Raw genomic sequence first — 25,568 nt, 5'->3', positions numbered from 1 at the left:
TTATTTCTTCAATCAAGATGTGAACATTGTTGGCTAAGCCAGCATTTGTTACTGATCCATAATTGCTCAGGGTGCAGTCACATGCAGGCCAAACCAGTAAGAATGGCAATAAACCAGATGGGTGTTTCATGAACAATCACTTCATGCTCATCATCAGATGTTTAATTCCAGATTTTTAAGGAATTCAAATTCCAGCATTTTCCATGGAGGGATTTGAATATGGGGTCTCAGAACAAGTCCTGGGTCTCTGGGTTAATAATCCAGTGATGATCCCACTTGGCCATTGCCTCCCATGAGGGGAAAGACTGCTTGACAGCCCAGCACAGAGGGACTGGGAGGGTTGGAGAGTGTGTAAGAATCACTGAGAGCGAGCATCCAAGTTCAGCAGAGAGTAAGGAGGGAAAATGGAATGTTGGCCTTTATTTCAAAGGGAATGGAGGAAAAAAAGAGGGAGACTTTGCTACAACTATACAAGGCACTAGTTAGACCAGAGCTGGAATAATGTGGGCTGTTGTGGGCCCCTAATCTGAGGAAAAATACACTGACATTGGAGGCAGTCCAGAGAAGGTTCACTCGGTTGATCCTGGGTGTGGAGGGATATTCTTATGAAGAGATGGTGAGTAGGTTGGGCCTGTGTTCATCTGGGTTTAGGAGAATGTGAGAAGAACTTAGTGAGACATATAAAATATTGAAGAGGCAATATAGAGAGTAGTTTCCCCTTGCAGGCGAGTCTCATACTTGAGTGTATAATCTCAGAATACCGGGTCACACATTTCAAACAGAGTCAAGGAGAAATTTCTTCTCTCAGAAGGTTGTGAATCTGTGGAATTCTTTCCCACAGAGGGCTGTCATGGCTGGGTCATTCAGGATATACAAGGATGAGATAGACAGAGATTTAACTAGTGAGAGAGTCCAGGGTCATGGGAAAAAGGCAGGAAAGTGGGTTTGAGGGTTATCAGATCAGCCATGATCCAATTGAATGGTGAAGCAGGCTAGATGGGCCAAATGGCTGACTTCTATCCCTGTATTTTACTGATTTATTCCAATCTCATGCTCAGTCAGACACTGCTCCCTCAGTACCTGACCCTGAATCCTTACAATTGTTTCACTGCCATGTACACAGAATCACTCAGTATTCACTGGCATTGGTAATCACCTGATTACTAACTGACCCTGTGTCCCCCTATGTCCAGGAGCTGCTCAGAGACCCAGCTCCCTGACACCTTGTCCAAACCAATCATAATCATAAAGTCCTACAGCACAGAGACAGCTCCTTCAGTCCAAACTGGTCCATGTCAACCATAATGTCCATGAATGCTGATACATCTCTCAGACTCCCTGCCCCCTCCCTCCAACACCTCCCCCCCACCCCCCCCACACTCCGCCAACCTCAGTCTCCTGCACTCTAAAGGAAAATAAACTCCTAGCTTTTGCAACCTCTCCTGATCATTCTGTCCTTTGAGTCCTGGCAATATCCTTGTAAATTTCTTCTGCACTCTTTCCAGTTGAATAACATCCGTCCTGAAGCATGGTGACCAAATCTGAACACAAAACTCCAATTGTGGCCTCACCAACATCCTATGCAATTGCAACAGAACCTCCCAACTTCTGTACTCAATGCCCTGACTGATGAAGGCCAATGTGCCAAAAGCCTTCTTCACTGCCCTGTCTATTGTGACTCTGCTTTCAGACAACCGTGTACCTGAACTCCAATTTCCCTCTATTCCACTACATTCATTAAGGCCCTACCATTCACCATGAATCTCCAACCTTGATTTGACTTTATCTATATTAAACTCCATTTGCCATTTCTTTGCCCACTTCCCCAAATGATCAAGGTCTTGCTGCAATTTCAGATAACCTTCCTCACCGCCCATGATACAGTCCATTTTAGTGTCATCTGCAAACTTACTAAACATGCCTTGTACATTCTCTTCTAAATCATTGATATGGATAACAAACAGTAGTGGGCCGAGTACTGATCCCTTAGGCACACCACTAGTCACAGGCCTCCACTCCTACAAGCATCCTTCCTCTATTACCTTCTGCTTCCTACCTTTAAGCCAATTGTGTATCCAATTTGCCAGTTCTCCCAGGATTCCATGCAATCTAACCTTCCTGACCAGCCGATCACGAGGAAACTTATTGAAGGCCTTACAGAATTCCATATAGATTACACCTACCCTCTTGCCCTTGTCAATCTTTCCAGTCAAATCATCAAAGAACTCTAATAAATTTATAAGGCATGATCTGCCACGCACAAAGCCATGCTGACCACCCTTATCAGACCCTGAAATTCCAGATGCACATCTGTCTACTCCCTCAGAATCTTCTCAAGTAAATTACCTAAGACAGATGTTAGGCTTAACTAGTTGAAAGTTTCCAGGTTTCTCTTTGCAGCCCTTCTTGAATAAGGAACAACATTTGTTACCCTCCAGTCTTCCAGAGGGATGATGCAAAGATACCAGCCAGGGTCCCAATCCTGCTATCTGTCTCCCACCCTGGAATATTGGCACATTTCCTTTCCCCAAATCAGGAAAGGGCTGGCAGAATGTTTATCCCAAATAATCATCTTCATTAGCCTGATCCTCAACATTTGTCTTCCTCACATTTATCCCTGGAACATGGCCCTTTTAATTGGCATCAACTCACGCTCCATTCTCCCCCTCACTGCCCAACTCTCCATGATGTTATTAATATCTCTGTAAGTCTCTGGAAATGTGGATCAATTCCACATTTCCCTTCAATATCCTCCTACTATTACCACAAATAATTCCCCATAACCCCCCCACCCCTACCACCCACACAATCCCCTCCATGGTCTCACAAACATAGAGTCACTTCTGTGAAATGGCTTAGCTGGACGAAAGCGCACAGCTTTACCAACAAATATAAAATATCCAAAGGAGATTTAAAGATGTACTGGGATGAGAGGGTGTGCAGAGGAGATTCACTAGATTAATTCTGGAATCGAGGGGGATGGTTTATGAGGAGAGATTGAATAGACTGGGATTACATACATTGCAATTTAGAAGATTGAGGAGTGAATTTTTTAGAAACATAAAATATGAAAAAAATTGATATGATAGAAGTAGAGAGAATGTTTCCATTGGTGGGTGAAAATAGGACAAGTTGGCATAGCCTCAAAAGAAGGGGGAGCAGATTTTGGACTGAATCAAGGAGGAATTTCTTTACCTAGAGGGTGGTGAATCTGCAGAATTCCCTGCCCAATGAAGCAATTGAGGTTTCCTTATTGAATGTTTTTAAAGATAAGATTGATAGATTTTTGAACAATAAAGAAATTAAGGGTTATGATGAGAGGGCGAGTAAGTGGAGCTGAGGATGTGACAAGATCAGCCAATGACTTAATAAATGGCAGAGCAGGCTCGAAGGGCCAGATGGCCTACTCCTGCTCCTGGTTCTTATGTTCAAGAAACAAAACACTTCCAGAACAGGTTTCTTGGATCTATCCATAGTGGGTGGGAACCAGAGCAATTGGTAAAGAAAATCTGTCAGTAAGGGTTGATGTGATATCACAAACAAATGAAAGGGCAGCTGAAACTCTCCTGGAAGGTGAAGATAATTCAGATGGAGGATTTGTGATGATGTCTCTCATTGAAGATCAGAAAGCAGACCTTGAATAGAATAAATTCATAGCCACCTCATACCGAAGATTAGTAAAGTGACATCAGATGGGATCCGCGGGAGCTTGTAAATTGTTACAAACTTGGCTGGAAGGGAGGAGACAGAGAGTGGTTGTGGAGGGGTGTTTTTCAGACTGGAGGACTGTGCCTAGCAATGTTTCACAGGGATTGATGCTGGATCCACTGCTTTTCATCATTCATATAAATGATTTGGATGTGAATGTTGAAGATATAGTTAGTAAGTTTACAGATGACACTAAAATAGATGTTACAGTGGACAGTGATGAAGTTTATCTTAGAATCCAATGGGACCTTGATCAGATGGGCCAATGGGCCAAGGATTGGCGAATGGAGTTCAATTTAGACAAATGTGAGGTGTTGCATTTTGGTAAGGCAAATCAGTACAGGACCTATACACTTACTGTTGTGGCCCTGTGTGGGGATTGTAACAAGGTCAGCCAGGTAGAGCTCATGGAATATGAGTTCCCTGATTAGGGCTGGTCCAATCAGGAAGCCCTGGCTGACAGATATGAACAGGAGTGTCAGGGCTTCTATTCACTCTGAGAACTGGCTCTGAGGGAGCTGGATCAGTGTCACATACTAAACATGTTTAAATAAAGGGGAACTTGGTGACAGAAAACTATCCAGAAGGCCACGTGGCAAATGTGATGCCTTGAGCCACCTCCTGCTGGCAGATTAATCCTCTGGTGATGCTGTCACTGGAAGGGTCCGTTCTAATTATAAACTTTCTGAATACCCTTCTGATCACCGCTGACCAGACCTGACTGGACACAAGAAGATCCGATCCTGGCTAAACTAAAACAGCTGGTGTTGTTGTGGAGGTCAAAGGGGCATCACAATCTGAACTGAAACCTTTCTGGACCCGCTAAGCCCCGATTACTGTAGGGGATGGCAGATTACTGTAGGGAGCAGGAGTGATTCGACTGAGCAAAGGTTACTGCCAGATACTGGCTGATCTCCACCAGGGTCATCCAGGGGTGCCCAAAATGAAAATGTGGTGGAAAGTAATGTCTGGTGGCCAGGATTGGATACAGACACAACCGTGAGCAGTGCCCAAAGTGCCAACAAGGACAAAAATTACTGCTAGCAGCTCCCTCATATTCATGGGAATGTCCGAGTGAATCCTGGACCTGGTTACACATTGACTATGCCAAACCTTTCATGGATTCTGTATGTTTAGTCAGCGTGAACACCCACTCAAAGTGATTTGACATCCAGAGAATTCATTCATTAAATATGGAGACAACAAGAGAAAAGTTGTGTGCATCTTTTGCAATACATGGACTCCCTGAGGTGCATGTCACAGGTAACAAGCCATGGGTGTGGTGGGGTTGTGTGCATGTGCCTGAGCCGGGAAGGTGGAATGGATGCTATAATCAATAGCTTCAGGGACATGTAACAGGAAAATGTAAATGGCTTGGAAATTAAAGTGATGGTTTCAGACCCAAAATGGTATCCAAAATGCTCACACAAATGGGCACAGGGCAACTCAAATTGTATGTTCTTGGTTAGATAGCAATTATTGGAATACCTGTATCCTATGTATCGTGAAAGTGGGCATGAGAGAACCACTTTTCATTCCTGTTGTCTGAAATCAAGAGGGAAGGCAATAATTCTGACATTGAATAACTTGAAGCTAAATGTCAAGTCAACTAATGCTGCTATTACAAGGGCATGTGGCTTGATCACCATAATCTGGTGTAGGGGGATATAGACCAAAGAATTTCTAACATGGAGACTTCAAGATACTTCAGCAGCACTGTGATCAATTGTGCTAAAGTTAAAGAAAATATTTCCAAAAGAAATTGAAAACTTTGAGGGTGGCATGATGACTCAGTGGTTAGCACTGCAGCCTCACAGTGCCAGAGACCTGGGTTTGATTCCAACCTCAGGCACTCATCTGTGTGGAGTTTGCATGTTTGCCCCAAGTCTGCGTTGGCTTCCTCTGGGTGCTCCGGTTTCCTCCCACTTTCCAAAGATATGCAGGTGAGGTGAATTAGCCATGTTAACTTGCCCATAGTGTTCAGTGATGCGCAGTTTGGGTGGTTCAGCAATGGAAACGCAGAATTACAGGGATGGGATGGGTCTGGGTGCAACACTCTTCAAAGTTGATATGGACTCAATGGTCCTAATGGCCTGCTTGCACTGTGAAAGGATTCCAAAAATCAGCATATTAGCATGCTCCACAAAAATCTCACCATCTTCCATATCCTTGTTCTGGGTGAACACTGATGCAATGCCTGCATTTAGATTCGCAGGATCATTGCATGGGTAAGAGATGTGGTTGATATGAGGTCAGGTTTTAAAAATTCATTTGTGTGAGGTGATTGTCGCTGACTGGCCAGCATTTATTGCGTGACCCTGGTTGTCCCTTGAGAAGGTGGTGGTGAGCTTCTTGAATCGCTGCAGTCCACCCACTGTGGGTTGACCCACAATGCCATTAGGGAGGGAAGTCCAACATTTTGACCCAGCAACACGAAGGGAATGGTGATATATTTCTAGGTCAGAATGGTGAGTGTCTTGGAGGGGAACCTGAAGATGGTGGTGTTCCCATATATCTGCTGCCCTTTCCTTCTAGATGGAAGTGGTCATGGATTTGGAAGATAGGTAAAAACAAGAACTGCAGATGCTGGAAACCAGATTCTGGATTAGAGTGGTGCTGGAAAAGCACAGCACTTCAGGCAGCATCCGATAAGCAGAAAAATCAACGTTTCGGGAAAGAAGGGCTTTTGCCCGAAACGTCGATTTTCCTGCTCCTCAGATACTGCCTGAACTGCTGTGCTTTTCCAGCACTACTCTAATCTAGAATGGATTTGGAAGATGCTGGCTGAGGATCTTTAGTGAATTTCTGCAGCTGCTACTGATCATCGAGATTGGAGGGAACGGATGCTTGTGGATGTAGTCCCAGTCAAGTGGGTACTGGATCTTGAATGGTGTCAGTTTCTTGAGTTTTGTTGGGATTGCACTCACTCAGGCAAGTGGGGAGTATTCCATGACACTCCTGACTTATATTTTGCAGATGGTGGACAGGCTTTGAGGAGCCAGTTGAGTTACTCACCGCAGCTTCTGACCTGATGTTGTAGCCACTGTGTTTATATGGTGAGTCCAGTTGAGTTTCTGGTCAATGATAATTCCTCGGATGTTGATAGTGGGGGATTAAGTGATGGAATGTCAATGAGTGTTGTTCAAATTGTTTCTTATTTGTGCTGGTCATAGTCTGGGATTTGTGAGATGTTAATGTTATTTGCTGATTGTCAGCTCAAGCCTGGATATCATCCAGATCTTGTTGCATTTGCACATGGAAAATATCTGAGGAGTTGTGAATGGTGCTGAACATTGAGCAATCATCAGCGAACATCCCCACTTCTGATCTTATGATTAAGGGAGAGTCATTGATGAAGCAAACTTGTAGCACTGTGATGGTGGAGGATTTCCTGGAATGCATGCAGGTTGGTTTCCTCAACAAATATGTCTAGGAACTAACTGGAGAGCAGGCCATAAAGACTGGTTATTGTGCAATGAGAGAAGATTAATTAGCAACATGGTGGTCATAGAGTGATAGAGTCATAGAGATGTACAGCATGGAAACAGACCCTTCGGTCTAACCCATCCATGCTGACCAGATACCCCAACCCAATCTAGTCCCACCTGTCAGCACCCGGTCCATATCCCTCCAAACCCTTCCTATTCATATACCCATCCAAATGCCTCTTAAATGTTGCAATTGTACCAGCCTCCACCACTTCCTCTGGCAGCTCATTCCATATACTGACCAATAAAGGAAAGCATACCAAACATCTTCTTCACTATCCTATCTACCTGTGATTCCACTTTCAAGGAGCTATGAACCTGCACTCCAAGGTCTCTTTGTTCTGCAACACTCCCTAGGACTTTACCATTAAGTGTGTAAGTCCTGCTAAGATTTGCTTTCCCAAAATGCAACACTTCACATTTATCTGAATTAAACTCCATTTGCCACTTCTCAGCCCATTGGTCCATCTGGTCCAGATCCTGTTGTAATCTGAGGTAACCCTCTTCGCTGTCCACTACACCTCCAATTTTTGTGTCATCTGCAAACTTACTAACTGTACCTCTTATGCTTGCATCCAAATCATTTATGTAAATGACAAAAAGTAGAGGACTTGCACCAATCCTTGTGGCACTCCATTGGTCACAGGCCTACAGGCTGAAAAACAACCCTCCACCAGCACCCTCTGTATTATACCTTTGAGCCAGTTCTGTATCCAAATGGCTATTTCTCCCTGTATTCTATGAGATCTAACCTTGCTAAGCAGTCTCCGATGGGGAACCTTGTCGAACGCCTTACTGAAGTCCATATGGATCACATCTATTGCTCTGCCCTCATCAATCCTCTTTGTTACTTCTTCAAAAAAACTCAAATCAAGTTTGTGAGACATGATTTCCCACACACAAAGCCATGTTGACTATCCCTAATCAGTCCTTGCCTTTCCAAATACATGTACATCCTGTCCCTCAGGATTTCCTACAACAACTTGCCCACCACCGAGGTCAGGCTCACTGGTCTATAGTTCCCTGGCTTGTCTTTACCACTCTTCTTAAACAGTGGCACCACGTTTGCCAACCTCCAGTCTTCTGGCACCTCACCTGTGACTATCGATGATACAAATATCTCAGCAAGAGGCCCAGCAATCACTTCCCTAACTTCCCACAGAGCTCGCGGATACACCTGATCAGGTCCTGGGGATTTATCCACCTTTACCTGTTTCAAGCCATCTAGCACTTCTTCCTCTGTAATCCGGACATTTTGCATGATGTCACCATTTATTTCCCTATAGTTTTTTTCTTCCATATCCTTTTCCACAGTAAATACTGATGCAAAATATTCATTTAGTATCTCCCCCATTTTCTGCAGCTCCACACACAGGCCGCCTTGCTGATCTTTGAGGGGCCCTATTCTCTCCCTAGTTACCCTTTTGTCCTTAATATATTTGTAAAAACCCTTTGGATTCTCCTTAATTCTATTTGACAAAGCTATCTCATGTCCCCGTTTTGCCCTCCTGATTTCCCTCTTAAGTATACTCCCACTTTCTTTATACTCTTCTAAGGATTAACTCGATCTATCCTGTCTATACCTGACATATGCTTCCTTCTTTTTCTTAACCAAACCCTCAATTTCTTTCGTCATCCAGCATCTATACCTACCAGCCTTCCCTTTCACCCCGACAGGAATATACTTTCTCTGGATTCTTGTTATCTCATTTCTGAAGGCTTCCCATTTTCCAGCCGTCCCTTTACTTGCGAACATCTGCCTTCAATCAGCTTTTGAAAGTTCTTGCCTAATACCGTCAAAATTGGCCTTTCTCCAATTTAGAACTTAAACGTTTAATCTGGTGTATCCTTTTCCATCACTATTTTAAAACTAATGGAATTATGGTCGCTGGCCCCAAAGTGCTCCGCCACTGACACCTCAGTCCCCTGCCCTGCCTTATTTCCCAAGAGTAAGTCAAGTTTTGCACCTTCTCTAGTAGGTACATCCACATACTGAATCAGAAAATTGTCTTGTATGCACTTAACAAATTCCTCCCCATCTAAACCTTTAATACTATGGCAGTCCCAGTCAATGTTTGGAAAGTTAAAATCCCCTACTATAACTAACCTATTAATCTTACAGATAGCCGAGATCTCCTTGCAAGTTTGTTTCTCAATTTCCCTCTGACTATTAGGGGGTCTATAATACAATCCCAATAAGGTGATCATCCCTTTCTTCTTTCTCAGTTCCACCCAAATAACATCCCTGGATGTATTTCCAGGAATATCCTCTCTCAGCACAGCTGTAATGCTATCCCTTATCAAAAATGCCACTTCCCTTTCTCTCTTGCCTCTCTTTCTATCCTTCCTGTAGCATTTGTATCCTGGAACATAAAGCTGCCACTCCTGCCCATCCCTGAGCCATGTTTCTGTAATTGCTATGATATCCCATTCCCATGTTCCTAACCATGCCCTGAGTTCATCTGCCTTCCCTGTTAGGCCCCTTGCATTGAAATAAATGCAGTTTTATTTAATAGTCCTACCTTGTCCCTGCCTGCCCTAAACGTTTGACTCACTTCTGTTCTCAACTGTACCAGTCTCAGATTGATCTCTTTCCTCGTTATCTCCCTGGGTACCCCCACCCCCTACATTACTAGTTTAAATCCTCCCAAGCGGTTCTAGCAAATTTCTCTGCCAGTATATTAGTCCCCTTCCAATTTAGGTGCAATCCGTCCTTCTTGTACATGTCACTTCTACCCCAAAAAAGATTCCAATGATCCAAAAATGTGAATCCTTCTCCCATACACCAGCTCCTCAGCCATGCATTCATCTGCTCTGTCCTCCTAATCCTGCCCTCACTAGCTCGTAGCACTGGGAGTAATCCAGATATTACTACCCTTGAGGACCTCCTTTTTAAATTCCTGCCTAACTCTCTGTAATCTCCCTTCAGAATCTCAACCTGTTCCCTTCCTATATCGTTGGTTCCAATGTGGACAATGACCTCTTGCTGGCCCCTCTCCCCCGTGAGAACATTCTGCACCCTTTCTGAGACATCCTTGATCCTGGCACCATGGAAGCAACACAACATTCTGCTTTTTCACTACTGGCCACAGAAATGTCTGTCTGTACCTTGGACTACAGAATCCTCTTACACAATTGATCTCTTGGAAGCCAACATACCCCTTGTTGCATTAGAGCCAGTCTCAATGCCAGAAACTTTGCTGTTCATGCTACTTTCCCCTGAGAATCCATCCCCGTTACATTTTCCAAAACAGCATACCTGTGAGATCCTTGAGGGAATAATGACCATAATATGGTAGAATCCTTCATCAAGTTGGCAATTAAATCTGAAGCTAGGATCCTGAACTTAAAGAAAGTTAACTTTGAGGGTATGAGACATGCATTACCAAAGATAAGCTGGCCAAGGATACTTATTGGGCTGACAGTGAATAGGTAATGGCAGACAATTAAAGATTACGTGGATGAACTTCAACAATTGTACATTCCTGACAGCCATAAGAGTAAAACAGTGAACATGACTCAACCATGGCTAACAAGGGAAATCAGGAACTGTGTTAAAGCCAAGGATGAGACTGATAACTTCACCAGAAAAAGGAGCAAACCTGAGGACTGGGAGAAATTTAAAATTCAGCAGAGGAGGACAAAGGTTTTAATTCAGAAAGGGAAAATAGAATATGAAGGCAAGCTTGCGGAAAACATAAATTCTGACTGTAAAAGCTTCTATATATATGGGAACATCAAAAGACTGGTGAAGACAAAATGTAGGTCACTTCCTGTTAGAATCAAGTGAATTCATAATGAACAACAAAGAGATGGTGGACCAGTTGAACAAATATAAAAACAGAAGTTGCTGGAAAAGTTCAGTAGGTCTGGCAGCACCTGAGAAGAGAATTGAGTCTGGTAACCCTTTCTCAATAACTCAAAGGAAAGGTCACTGGACCTGAAGCCTGAACTCTGATTTCTCTTCACAGATGCTGCCAGACCTGCTGAGCTTTTCCAGCAACTTCTGTTTTTGTTTTGGATTTGTAGCAGCTGCAGTTCTTTTGTTTTTTTTTCAGTTGACTAAATACTTTGGATCTTCCTTCAGTAAATGCTTGGAGACAGAGGGTCAAGCATGAAGGAGGAACTGAAGGAAATCCTTATTAGTTAGGAAATGGTGTTGGGGAAACTTATGGAATTAAAACCTGATAAGTCCACAGGACCGGATACTCTGCATCCCAGAGTACCTAAGGAAGTGGCCCTAGAAATAACGGATGCATTGGTGATAATTTTCCAGCATTCTGTAGACTCTGGAAGAGATCCAATGGATTGGAGAATTGCTAATGCAACTCCATTCTTTAAAAATGGCGGGAGAGAGAAAATGTGGAATTACAGGCCAGTTAGCTTGGCATTGGTGGTGGTGAAAATGCTGGAGTCAATTATTAAGAATGTAATAACTAATCATTTGGGACATGGTGACAGATTTGTTTCTCATCAGCATAGATTCATTAAAGGGAAATCATACTTGACAAATCTTCTGGACTTTTATTAAGGATGTGACCAGTAATGTGGACAAGGGTGAAGCAGTAAATGTTGTGTGTCTGGACAAGATTCCAGGCATGAGAATAATCAGGAAAATTAAAGCTCAAGGTATCGGAGGTAATGTTTTGACGTGGAGAGAGAACTGATAGGCAGACAGGAAGCAGAGAATTGGAATAAACACGTCCTTTTCAGAGTGGCAGGCAGTGAAGAGTGGGGTACTGCAGAGTTTATTGCTGGGACCCCAACTGCTCACAATATACATTAACAATTTGGACAAAGGAATTGAATGCAGATGTGCAGATGACACTAAGCTGGGTGGCAGTGTGCGCTGTGAGGAGGAGGATAAGAGGCTGCAGAATGATTTGGACACACTGCCTGAGTAGACAAATACTTGACAAATGTAATATAATGTGAATAAATGTGAGGTTATCACTCCATGCTCACAATTCCCTCACACAGGCGGTTCAAAGTCAGTAAAGAATCATTTTGGAACAATTACATCTTAACAAACACAGCAAACTGTCAGAAAATTGAACTCACAGAATATTATGTTCACTCTTCCCCAGTCAGGTGGCTCAGATGGCTGGAGTATAATGCAGAATAATGACAACATCTCAGCTTCAATCCCAGTCTCAGCTGTGAGAGCTCATGGAGAGCAAGCCCCTCTCCTTTCCATGTGCTTGATGCGGAGTGGTTCCCTTTAACCTGGATTGAACCATTTGTCTCTCAAATAGAGAGAGATGCATGTGTCCTTTTAAGCTCTATGGTTCATTCCCAATCCCTGGGATGGGGAACCTCACAGAGCAATCTCCCTGACTCTGCTCATCCAGGCAATGGCACTGACATGCTTATGAGTCAAATGGAATTAATGTCACTTGTTCGCTAGGATGAAACTCCACATTTCACTAAAAATCCTCCTCTCATTGTCACAAAAAATTCCCATTTCTCCACTCCCCCATCAACATTGAACGTGACCTGAGATTCCTCCCCACAGTGAATCCATCTCCGAGATCATTCCTTTTCATCTCCTCAATCTGCTTGATCACAAACTGATCTCCAACTCGTTATTTGGGCAAAAGGTTATTGTTGAAGGTGATTGATGTGTCAACTTTACTTACTGTCAACAATGAGCTGGCTTCCTCTCCCATAGATCCAGCCCCAGACTGAGCAATAATAGACTCCAGTGTCACTGGGCTGCACGTTTGTGATGGTCAGAATGACGCTGGAGGGGTCTCTGAAAGGCTGGAATCGCTCAGTGAATCCTGGGCTCCATTGTGTAGAGCCACTTCCTGGATGTGTTGAAACCCGCTCCATAATTTGCTCTGGGGACAGTCGGTACCACTGAACATTGGTGTGTGTCACTGCAGAATTCCTCATAGTGCACTGTAACCGGGCAGTGTGACCCTCGGTGACACGTTGCAGGATTGGAGTTTGGATAAGGACTGAACCGGTGATGCCTTTGAAGAGAAAAGATAACAAGTTTATTCTCCCAAGAACAGATTCTCTGTATTGCCGTATTGAAAGGATCTGATAGGAGTGGTCGGGGTTTTGAATTAAACAGAGAGAACAGGTTGTTACACTATACCATTGAGTTGTATCTGTGACTAATTCAGATCAAACTAAATCTATCAACATAAACAAAAACAATTAAATAAACAGTGTGTTAAATAATATTTCTTAACTGTTGAGAATTTCATCAACATTTTGGACACATCAATTTCTTCCGCAGCATGATCAAAACCCACATTCACTTCCATCTGGATGGACACGGGCAGCAGATACATGGGAACTCCACCTCCTGCAAGTTCTCCACCATGTCATTCCCCATCCTGACTTGGAAATATATTGCTGTTCCTTCGGTGTCACTGGGTCAAAATGCTGGAATTCTCTCTCTTAGAGCATTATGGGTCTACCTGCAGGACACGGACTGCAGTGGTTCAAGAAGGCAGCTCACCCCCAGCAATAACAACAATAATAATGATAGTGATGATGGTGATGATATCGGCAGAACATCTAGAAATGTATAACATGGTCCAGCAGAATCAGCATGTTATCATGAAGGATAAATAATGCCAAACAAATTTACTAGAACCACTTTGATGAGGTATGAAGCAGGATAGATGAAGGGGATACAGTCAATGTAATATATTTAGATTTGCAAAAAACATTTTGTTAAAGTACCACACATGAGGCTATTTATTCAACGTGAGTCTGTGGTATTGGAGCTAGCATGGACAGCTGAATGGATAATTAAAGGATGACAGAGAGTTGGGATAAAGGGGGTATTTTCAGGGTGGCTCAGGGCGCAATTAAGAATTGGCTCCTTTGCTGTGAGTCTGGAGTCACATGTAAAACAAACCAGTCAGGATGGCAGTAAATCAGACAAGTGTTTCCCGAACAACCAACAGATGTATAATTCCAGGTTTTTAAGGAATTCAAATTCCAACCTTTTCCATGGAGGGATTTGAATATGGAGTCTCAGAACATGCCCTTGGTCTCTGGGTTAATAATCCAGTGATGATCCCACTTGGTCATTGCCTCCCATGAGGGGAAAGACTGCTTGACAGCCCAGCAGAGAGGGACTGGGAGGATTGGAGAGTGTGTAAGAATCACTGAGAGCTAGCATCCAAGATCAGCAGAGAGTAAGGAGGGAAGATGGAATGTTGGCCTTTATTTCAAAGGGAATGGAGGATAAAAATAGGAAGATTTTGCTACAACTATACAAGGCACTAGTTAGACCAGAGCTGGAATAATGTGGACTGTTGTGGGCCTCTTATCTGAGGAAAAATACACTGACAGTGGAGGCAGTCCAGAGAAGGTTCACTTGGTTGATCCTGGGTGTGGAGGGATATTCTTATGAAGAGATGCTGAGTAGGTCAAGCCTGTGTTCATCTGGGTTTAGGAGAATGTGAGAAGAACTTAGTGAGACATATAGGATATTGAGGACGTGATATAGGGTCGATGCAGAGAGCTAGTTTCCTCTTGTGGGATAATCTCGGACTCGAGGGTACAAGCTCAGAATACCGGGTCACATATTTCAAACAGAGTCAAGGAGAAATTTCTTCTCTGAGAGGGTTGTGACCCTGTGGAACTCTTTCCCACAGAGGGCTGTCATGGCTGGTTCATTAAGGATATTCAAGGCTGAGATGGACAGAGATTTGATTAGTGAGAGAGTCAAGGGTCATGGAGGAAAGGCAGGAAAATGGGTTTGAGGGTTATCAGATCAGCCATGATCCTATTGACTGGTGGAGTAGGCTAGATGGGCCAAATGGCCTACTTCTATTCTTGTATTTTACTGTCATATCTTATGACAATATCCATTGTCATGATCATTACAGATACTGCTCTCCTCAGATCCTGACCCGGAAGCCTCAAAGTTCTTTCACTGCCATATTCACAGAACCCTTGAGTATTCACTGGCACTGGTAATCACCTGAGTACTAACTGACCTGTACCGGACTGTGCCCAGAGGCTGCTCAGAGACCCCGGGTCCAGCTTTTCACGCACACACTTGTTTTGAAGGTGTAGCGATACTATATCCATAAGAGAGTTGAAAGCTAGCAAGGCCTGCCTGACAAAGCACAAATGTTCTGAATAAGGTAACAATGTAACACATGGTCGCCACAAATAGCAGGAGCTGGGCTGCCATGAAACAAAAACAAATTCAAATTCGATCAATCAGTTTAAATTATGTCCCAAGATACCAAACTCCAATCAGGTTTGAATTTAGTATTTTGATAATATTAAAACCAATGAAATGATCTGATGGTTTGAGTATAAAACCGGACATTTTGAACAGTTAGAGTGAACTGCCAAAAGACCAAGAGATGTAGGGAGCTAGTTTAAGAACTGAGACGTACTTGTGTGGGGAAGGTGTTTGCACTGCAAAACATTGAAACCGACCTGGAGAGAGAATCTACAGAGGAAAATCTACAGAGGTAACTTGACAAAGCTGACTGGTTTTGAAACCTGATTATTGTTTTGTAAATTTTTTATTGGACAATTATTATCGAGTGGGAGGTAAAACCGACAAGTATTAGAGAGTGGGAAGCAAAAGATAGGTTTAAGAGAAAGAAGTTGTAAGTAGTTGTTAGTTTTAATATTCTCTGTTGGACTTAAAAGACAATGTTATTAATTTTTACTTCAAATATTTACCTCTGTGATAGTTCTTTGCCTCTCGAATTTTAACAGATTACAGCATGGGGTGAATCCTTTCAGTGTTGCTGGTTTAAGTTGGCAGAGAGGTTTGCCCTGTATCCTAACATACTTCATATTCTAGCTCCCCAGGCACCTTGTCCAAACCAATCATAGAATCATTGAGTCATAAGGTCCTACAGCTCGGAGACAGTTCCTTCAGCCCAAACTGGTCCATGCCAACCAAAATATCCATGCATGCTTATACACTTCGAAAGATCCCCCCTCAGTCTCGTATGCTCTAAAGAAAAATCTTCTCACCCTATAAATCAGTCCCTTAAGTCCTGGCAACTTCCTTGTAAATTTCTTCTGCACTCTTTCATGTTTAATAACATCCTTCCGAGAGCAAGGTGACCAAAACTGAACATAATACTCCAAGTGCGGCCTCACCAATGTCCTGGATAACTGCAACATAACTTCTCAACATATCTACTCAATGCCCTGACTGATGAAGGCCAGTGTGCCAACAGCCTTGTTCACTGCCCTGTCTAGATGTGATTCCACTTTCAGAGGACCGTGCACCTGAACTGTCATCTGCAAACTTACTAAACATGCCATGTACATTCTCATCCAATTGACATAGATAACAAGCAATAATGGGCCTAGACTGACCCCTGAGGCACTCCACTAGTCACAGGCCTCCAATCCAACAAGCATCCTTCCACTATTACAGTCTCCTTCCCACCATTAAACCAATTGTGTATCCAATTTGCCAGATCCCCCTAGTCTATCTTGTGGAACATTATCAAAAGCTTTACTGAAATCTATATAGACAACATCTACTGCCCTGCCTGCATCAACCTTCCTGGCCACTTCATCAAAGAACTCTAATATTTTGTGAGGTTTGATCTCCCACTCATAAGTCAATGTTGACTACTCTTAATTAAGCCCTGTCTTTCGAGATACATGTACACCTTATCCATCAGAATCTTCTCAATTAACTTGTTTACCATAGATGTTAGGCTTAACTGGTTGATAGTTCCCAGATTTCTCTTTGCAGCTCTTCTTGAACAAGGACACAACACTTGCTATCCTCCAGTCTTCCGGAACCTCACTCGTGGCGAGCGATGATGCAAATACTGTATATCAGCAACGGCCCCAATCCTGCCATCCGTCTCACACACTCCCTTTTCCCCAAGTCAGGAAAGGGCTGGCAGAATGTTTATCCCAAATAATTATCTTCATTAGCCTGATTCTCAACACTTCTCTTCCGAACATTTATCCCTGGAGCATGGTCCTTTTCATTGGTGTCACTTCACACTCCATTCTCCCCCAACTCTCCATGATATTATTCATATCGCTTTAAATCCCCTGGATCAATTGCACATTTGCCTTTCATTTTCTCCTACTATTCCCACAAATAATTCCCCATCACATGCCCCCACCCCCCATCCCCACCACCCACATACCTCCCTCCGTGGTCGCATAATTGTAGACTCACATCTGGGAAATGGCTTGACTGGACGAAAGCTCGTAGCTTTACCCACAAATATAAAATGACCAAAAGAGGTTTAAAGGATGTACTGGGATGGGAGGGGGTGCAGAGCAGGTTCACTACATTGATCCTGGAATTGAGGGGGGTGGTTTATGAGGAGAGACTGAGTAGACTGGGATTATGTACATTGGAATTCAGATGAACGAGGGGAGAATCTTATTGAAACATAAGATTATGAAGGCAAATGATAGACTAGAAATAGAGAGAATGTTTTCCATTGGTGGGTGAAACTAAGAGAAGTGGGCATAGCCTCAAAATAATGGGGAACAGATTTAGGACTGAATCAGGAGGAAATTCTTCACCCAGAGGGTTGTGAATCTGTGGAATTCCCTGCCCAGTGAAGTAGTTGAGGTTTCCTTATTGAATGTTTTTAAAGCTAAGATCAATAGATTTTTGAACAGTAAAGGAATTAAGGGTTATGGTAAGGGGACAGGCAAGTGGAGCTGAGGCCATGAAATAATCAGCCATGATCATATTGAATGGCGGAGCAGACTCGAAGGACCAGATGGCCTACTCCTGCTCCTGGTTCTCATGTTCAAGAAACAGAACACTTCCAGGAACACGTTTCCTGGATCTATCCATCGTGTGTGGGAAACTGAACAATAGATAAAGAAAATCTGTCAGTAAGGGCTGATATGACACCACAAACAAATGAAAGGGGAGCTAAAACTCTCCTGGAAGTTGAAGATAATTCAGAGGGAGGAGTTGTGATGATGTCTCTCACTGAGGAACAAAAAGTAGACCTTTAATGAAATAAATTCACAGCCAGCTCATACTGAGGAAGGATCTGCGTGGTTGATTGGTTCATAAAGTGACATCACATGGGATCTGGGGGAGCTTGTAAATTGTTACAAACTTGGCTGGAAGGGAGGAGACAGAGGGTGGTGGTGGAGACCTGTGCCTAGCAATGTTCTACAAGAATTGGTGCTGGATCCACTTTTCATCATTTATATAAATGATTTCAATGTGAATGTAGGAGGTATGGTTAGTATGTTTGCAGATGACACCAAAATAGATGTTATAGTGAACAGCGAAGATCATTATCTTAGAATCCAATGGGACCTTGATCAGATGGGCCAGTGGTGCAAGGATTGCTAGATGGAGTTCATTTCAGATAAATGTGAGGCATTGCACATTGGTAAGGCAAACCAGGGCAGTACCTATACACTTAATGGTGGGACCCTGTGTGGTGATTGTAATGAGATCAGCCAGGTAGACCTCATAGAATGTGAGTTCCCTGATTGGGGCTGTTAATCTGGTCCAAATAGGAGGCCCTGGATGACAGATGGAAACAGGAACAACTGTTTGATCATGCAACATTGCCCTTTGGTGTGAAGGGCACTGCTTGTCACTGGCCACTTGGATGTTTTCTTTCTTCCTGGCGGTGGAAACCAAATAAAGATTCGTGCACCTTGTGTCTTTCACTGTGTCTCACACCTGCACACACACATCACGGGTGCTGGGGAAAAAATAAGTGTGGGGGTAAAATAGAAAAACAGAAAAAAAATTAAAAAATAAAAAAAAACAGGAGTGTCAGAGGTTCTGTTCACTCTGGGAGCTGGTTCTGAGGGAGCTGGATCAGTGTCACGTACTAAACACGTGTAAATAAAGGGGCACTTGGTGACAGAAGACTGTCCAGAAGGCCAAGTGGCCTTCTTGAACCACCTCCTGCTGGCAGATTAATCCACCGGTGATTCTGTCACTGAAAGAGTCCGTTCTAATTATAAACTTTCTGGATATCTTCTGGTCACCGCTGACCAGACCTGACTGTGGACACTAAAAGATCCGATCCTGGTGAAACTAAAACAGCTGGTATTGTTGGGTGAAGTAAAAGTGTCATCACAACCTGAACTGAAACCTTTCTGGACCTGCTGAGCCCTGATTACCGTAGAGGATGGCAGATTACTGTCGGGAGCAGGAGTGATTCCACCAAGCAAAGCTTACCACCAGATCCTGGCTGAACTCCACCAGGGCCATCCAGGGGTGTCCAAAATGGAAGTGTGGTGGAAAGTAATGTCTGGTGGCCAGGATTGGATGCAGACACAGCCGCATTGGTGAGCAGTGTGCCCAGAGTGCCAGCACGGACAAATATTCCCACTAGCAGCTCCCTCATATTCATGGGAATGGCCGGGTGAACCCTGGTCCCAGTTCCACGTCGACTATGTCAATCCTTTCACAGGATCTGTATTTTCAGTCAGTGTGGACACCCACTCAAAATGATTGGACATGCATCGGCCACAATTGTCAAACGTGGGGCCAATGGTAAAAAGGTTGCAAGTATCTGGTGAAATACTTGGTCTCCCTGTGGTGCTGATCAGAGATAACAATCCATCATTTACCAGCAGAGGATTCAGGTATTTCCTAAAGTCAAATGGCACTTGGCATGCAAGGACAGCTCCATGCCACCCATCATCCAATTATCTGACAGAAAGAGCTGCCCAAACTTTGAAGCCAGGCTTAAAGAAACAGCTGTCAATTTATACTTGATACCAAACTGTCCTGGCTCCTATTTAATTTTCAGACTATCCTTCGTGCACACTCCAGCAGAGATGTTGAAGGAAAGAAGACTCCACACCAGGTTAAACCTGATATTCCCAGACCCGGCAGGGAGGGTGAAATAGCATCAGAAACACCAATGTTGGACTCAAAACTCCACTCAGCGAGAGCGATAGTTTACTTCAGGGAACAAGGACCGGGTACTAAGACCACAGAAATGGCCCTGGATAAAACATAAAATTTAATACATAGACCATTGAACAGTACAGCACAGGAATGACCCCTTCAGCCCACAATGTTGTGTCAAAAATGACATTAAATGAAACAAATTCCTTCTACTTGTCCTTTGTCCATATTCCTCCATGTGTGGTATATTCATGTGCTTATCTAAAAATCTCTTAAACACCTCTATTGGATCTGCTTCTACCTCCACTCCTGGCAGTATGTTCCACACTCCTACCAGTCTCTGTGTGAAAATCCTGCCCCTCACATTTGCTTTGAACATTCCCCGTCTCACTTTAAATGCACACTCAATTCTGGAATAAAGATTCTGATTGTCAACACTATCAATCCATCCCATGATCTTATACGATATCTATCAAGTTTCACCTCAGCCATCACCGCTCCACAGAAAATATTCCAAGTTTTCTGAGCCTCTCCTTATAGCTCATACCCTCTAAGTCAAGCAGCATCCTGGTAAACCCCTTCTGCACCTTCTCCAAATCCTCCATATCCATCCTGGAATGGGGCAACTAGAATTGCACATAATACTCTAAGTGTGGCCAAATCAAACTCTTATAAAGCTGGAACATGACATCCTGACTTTTGTATTTAATTCTCTGACCAATAAAGGCAAACATTACATACACCTTCTTTACCACCCTCTACTTGCATAATGCCTTTCAGGGAGCTATGGAATTGAACCCCAAGATCCCTCTGTACATTAGTGCTGTTCAGGGTTCTGCCATTAACTATATCTTTTTTGAACATTTGATCCCCCAAAGTATAACACCTCACATATATATAAATTAAACTCCATCTGCCATTTGTCTGCCTTTTTCTGCAACTAATCTATACCCCACGGTATCTTTTGACAATCGTTTATACTGTCCACAACTCCACAGATCTGTGTATCATCTGTAAACTTACTAAACTTCCCATTGACATTTTCATCCCAATCATTTATAAATATTATAGAGAGCAGAGGTCCCAGGATGGATCCCTGCAGAACACCACTGGTCATGGACCTCCAACCGGAAAAACAACCTTCTACCATGACGCTCTGCCTTCTATGGGCAAGCCAATTCTGAATCCACACAGCCAAGTCACTGTGGATTCCATGCAATTTCATCTTCTGGATGAGCTTACCATGAGGGACCTTGTTGAAAGCCTTACTACAATCCACGTACTCAACATCCAGTGCTCTACCCTCATCGATCACCTTCATCACCTCCTGAAAAATTCAGTCAAGTTACTAAGGTATGATCTGCTCTGCACAAAGCCATACTGACTGTCCGTAACTGGGTCACGTTTTTCCAAATGTGCTTAAATTATACCCCCAAGAATCCTCTCCAATATCTTCCCAACCACCGATGTAGGACTCACTGGTCTGTAGTTTCCTGGATTATTCCTATTTCCATTCTTGAATAGAGGAACAACATTAGCAACTCACCAGTCCTCTGGGACCTCTCCAGTGGCTAGCAATGGTACAAAAATCTTGGTGAAGGTCCCAGCAATCTCCTCCCTTGTCTCTCTCAGTTACATGGTGTAAATAACATCGGGCCCTGCAGATCTATGCACTTTAACGCTCATGAAGAGATCCAGCATTTCTATCTTTGCTGCCTCACAGCCCCAGGGACCCAGGTTTGATTCCAGCCTCAGGCAACTGTCTGTGTGGAGTTTGCACATTCTCCCTGTGTCTCTGTGGGTTTCTTCGACATGTCCGTGGGCGGCACGGTGGCACAGTGGTTAGCACTGCTGCCTCACAGCGCCGGAGACCCGGGTTCATTTCCCGCCTCAGGCGACTGACTGTGTGGAGTTTGCACGTTCTCCCCGTGTCTGCGTGGGTTTCCTCCGGGTGCTCCGGTTTCCTCCCACAGTCCAAAGATGTGCAGGTCAGGTGAATTGGCCATGCTAAATTGCCCGTAGTGTTAGGTAAGGGGTAGATGTAGATGTAGGGGTATGGGTGGGTTACGCTTCGGCGGGGCGGTGTGGACTTGTTGGGCCGAAGGGCCTGTTTCCACACTGTAACTAATGTAATCTAATGTCCCAGAATCCCCCCCTTCTCTCTCTCTCTGTCCTTCAACTTTAACCTGTAAGCATGTGTTCCATTTATACTGGGTTTTAAAGGGAGTTTCCTTATTGGGACTGTTGTGTATATTTAGAGCAGCATAATTAAGTCTAGTTTGGATAGACTGAGTTCTGTAGGGGTTCTCTATTCTGTTCTTTGTGTTTCATTGTGTAAATTTTGTGAATAAAGTTTTGTCTGTTTTAAAATCCAGTTGTGAACCAAACTAACTTACTCGGGGTAATTTTCACTGTGCACTTACTGAAACAAATTGCAAAGTTATGGTCTGGGACTGCCTGCTTAAGAATGTTTTGGTTGGTCTGTTCTAGTCAATGAGAACGGGAAATGCAGAATAACAGGATGAGGTGGGTCTGAGTGGGTCACTCTTCAGAGTCGATGTGGACTCAATGGTCTGAATGGCCTGCTTCCACAGTGGAGGCATTCTATGCATATCAGCATATTAGTACATTTCACACAGATCTCACTATCCTCCATACCTTTCTCCTGGGTGAATGCTGAGAAAATGTTCCCATTTAGAATCTCAGGATCATTGCATGGGTAAGAGGCATGGTTGACGCAAGGTCAGGATTTTAAAAATTTTTATTCATTGTATGAGGTGATCATCGCTGGCTGTGCCCAGCATTTTTTGCTTGTCCGTAATTGCCCTTGAGAAGGTGGAGGTGAGCAGCCTTTTGCAGTCCACCTGCTGTGGGTTGACTCACAATGTCATTTGGGGGGTATTTCCAACGTTTTGACCCAATGACACTAAAGGAATGGAGATAAATTTCCAATTCAGAATGGTGAGTGTCTTGGAGGGGAACCTGAAGCTGGTGATACTCTCATACATCTACTACCAATGTCCTCCTAGATGAAAATAGTCATGGGTTTGGAAGATGGTGAATTTCTGCAGTGCATCTTTTGGATAGTACACACTGCTGCTACTGATCACTGGTGGTGGAGGGAGTGGATGTGGTGCCAGTCAAGGAGGCTGGTATATCCTGGATGGTGTCAAGTTTCTTGAGTGGTGTTGGGATTGCACTCATTCAGGCCAGTGGAAAGTATCCCATCACCCTCCTGACTTGCATCTTGTGGTTGGTGGACAGATGTTGAGGAGTCAAGAGGTGGGTTACTCGCCACAGTACTCGGAGCTTCTGACCTGCTCTTGTAGCCACTGAGTTTATATGGTAAGTCCAGATGAGTGTCTGGTCAATGATAGTTCCCAGGATATTGATAATGGGGGATTTAGTAATGGTAACATTGTTGAATGCAAAGGGGGCAGTGGTTAGATTGTCTCCTATTTGTGATGGTCACTTGTGTGGTGCAAATGTTACTTGCTACTTTTTAGCCCAAGCTTGGATATTGTCCAGATCTTGTTGCAATTTAACATGGACAGCTTCAGTATCTGAGCAGTTCCAAAAAGTGCTGAACATTGTGCAATCATTGGCAAACATCCCCACTTCTGAATTTAAGATGGAGGAAAGGTCATTGATGAAGCAGCTGAAGATGTTTGAGCCAAGAACACTACCCTGAGGAACTCCTGCAGAAATGTCCTGGAGCTGAGCTGACTGACCTCTAATAACCACGACCATTTTCCTTTGTGTATGAACTAGCAGAGAGCTTGCCCCCTGAAATTCATTGATTCCAGTTTTGCTGAGGCTCTTTGATGCCACACTTGATCAACTGCAGCTTTGATGTCAAGGGCTGTCACTCCCACCCCACTTCTGGAATTCAGCTCTTTTGTCCATGTTTGAAACAGAACTGTAATGGGGTCAGGAGCTGAGTGGCCCTGGCAGAACCCAAACTGGGCATCACTGAGCAGGTTATTGTTGAGCAGGTGCTTGATAACCCTGTTGATGAAGCCCTTGAACACTTTACTGATGATCGAGAGTAGACTGATGGGACGGTAATTGGCCAGATTGGATTTGTTCCTGCTTTTTATAAACAGGCAATATGTGGACAATTTTCCACATTGTTGGGTAGATGCCAGTGTTGTAATCTTAATGGAACAGCTTGGTGAGGGGAGCAGCAAGTTCTGGAGCACATGTCTTCAGTACTATTGCTGGAATGTTGTCAGGGCCCATAGCCTTTGCAATATCCAGTGTCTCCAACCATTTCTTGATATCATGTGAAGTGAATCAAATTGGCTGAAGTTTGGCTGGGGACAGCTGGAGGGGTCCGAGATGAATCATCCACTCGGCACTTCTGATTGCAAAAGCTTCTGCCTTATCTTTTGCACTGATGTGTTGGTTCTTCCATCATTGAGGATGGGGATTTTTGTGGAAGTTCCTCCTCCTCCAGTGAGTTACTTAATTGTCGACCACCATTGTCACGTGGATGTGGCAGGACTGCAAAGCTTCGATCTGACCTATTGGCTGTGGGATTGCTTCGCTCTGTCTCTCACTTGTTGATTATACTGCGAAGAGCAGCACCTTATTTTCTGCTTGGGAACTCCGCAGTCATCTGGACTCAATATCAAGCTTAACAATTTTAGGGCTTGAGTTACCTTTCTCCATGCTTACCCCCTCCCCCACACACCAGGCCTTGTCATTGTATGGGTTGCTACCAACCACATTACCCATTGTCGGTCACTAATTGTCCCATCAGTGGCTGCTCATTCCCCTAGACTGACCTTTAACTGCTTCTTTGTCTGTCCAACAAACTTTTTTTCTCTGACTGGGTTCTATCTGCACCTATTATTTACTCTCTCCCTTCTCCCCACCATATCTTTTGTATAAAAACCATCCTTTTCCAAGCTGTCATTAGTTTTGAAGAATGGTGATAGAGTCATAGAGATGTACATTTGCCAGGACTTGGCTCATTTGCCTCCAAACCCTTCCAATTCAAATACCCATTCACTTGCCTTTTAAATGCTGTAATTGTACCAGTCTCCACCACTTCCTCTGGCAGCTCTTTGCATAAAAAAGTTGCCCCTTATATCACTTTTATATCTTTCCCCTCTCACCCTCAAACTATACCCTCGAGTTTTGGACTCCCCGTCCCGTGAGAAAAAAACATTGTTTTTATTCTATCCATGACCCTCATGATTTTATAAACCTCTATAAGGTCACCCCTCAGCCTCTGACACTCCAGAGAAAACAGCCCTAGCCTATCCACCCTCTCCCTGTAGCTCAACCCTCCAACCCTAGCAACATCCTTGTAAATCTTTTCTGAAACCTTTCAAGTTTCATAAAGTCCTTTTGACAGGAAAGAGAACAGAATTGCATACAACATTCCAAAAGTGACCTAACCAATGACCTGTACAGCCACAACATGACCTCCCAACTCCTATATGTAATGCTTTGACAAATAAAGGAAAGCATACCAAAGGCCTTCTTCACTTTCCTATCCACCAGCGACTCTAGTTTCAAGGAACTATGAA

At 43.7% G+C, this 25,568-nt stretch overlaps 1 protein-coding gene across 1 annotated transcript in view; it reads right to left on the bottom strand.

Moving 5' to 3' along the window:
* Nucleotides 1-25,568, bottom strand: part of LOC140482645 (immunoglobulin superfamily member 3-like) — a 62,793-nt gene that overhangs the window by 10,864 nt on the left and 26,361 nt on the right. The window contains exon 4 of the mRNA XM_072580150.1: nt 12,836-13,174. Coding sequence (XP_072436251.1) covers nt 12,836-13,174 — 339 coding nt within the window. The remainder of the gene's footprint in view (nt 1-12,835; nt 13,175-25,568) is intronic.

Source organism: Chiloscyllium punctatum, chromosome 11 (assembly GCF_047496795.1).
Source record: "Chiloscyllium punctatum isolate Juve2018m chromosome 11, sChiPun1.3, whole genome shotgun sequence".
Taxonomy (NCBI): Eukaryota; Metazoa; Chordata; class Chondrichthyes; order Orectolobiformes; family Hemiscylliidae; genus Chiloscyllium; species Chiloscyllium punctatum.
Note: the sequence above shows the minus strand (reverse complement) of the source record. Positions and strands in the feature narration are given on the sequence as shown.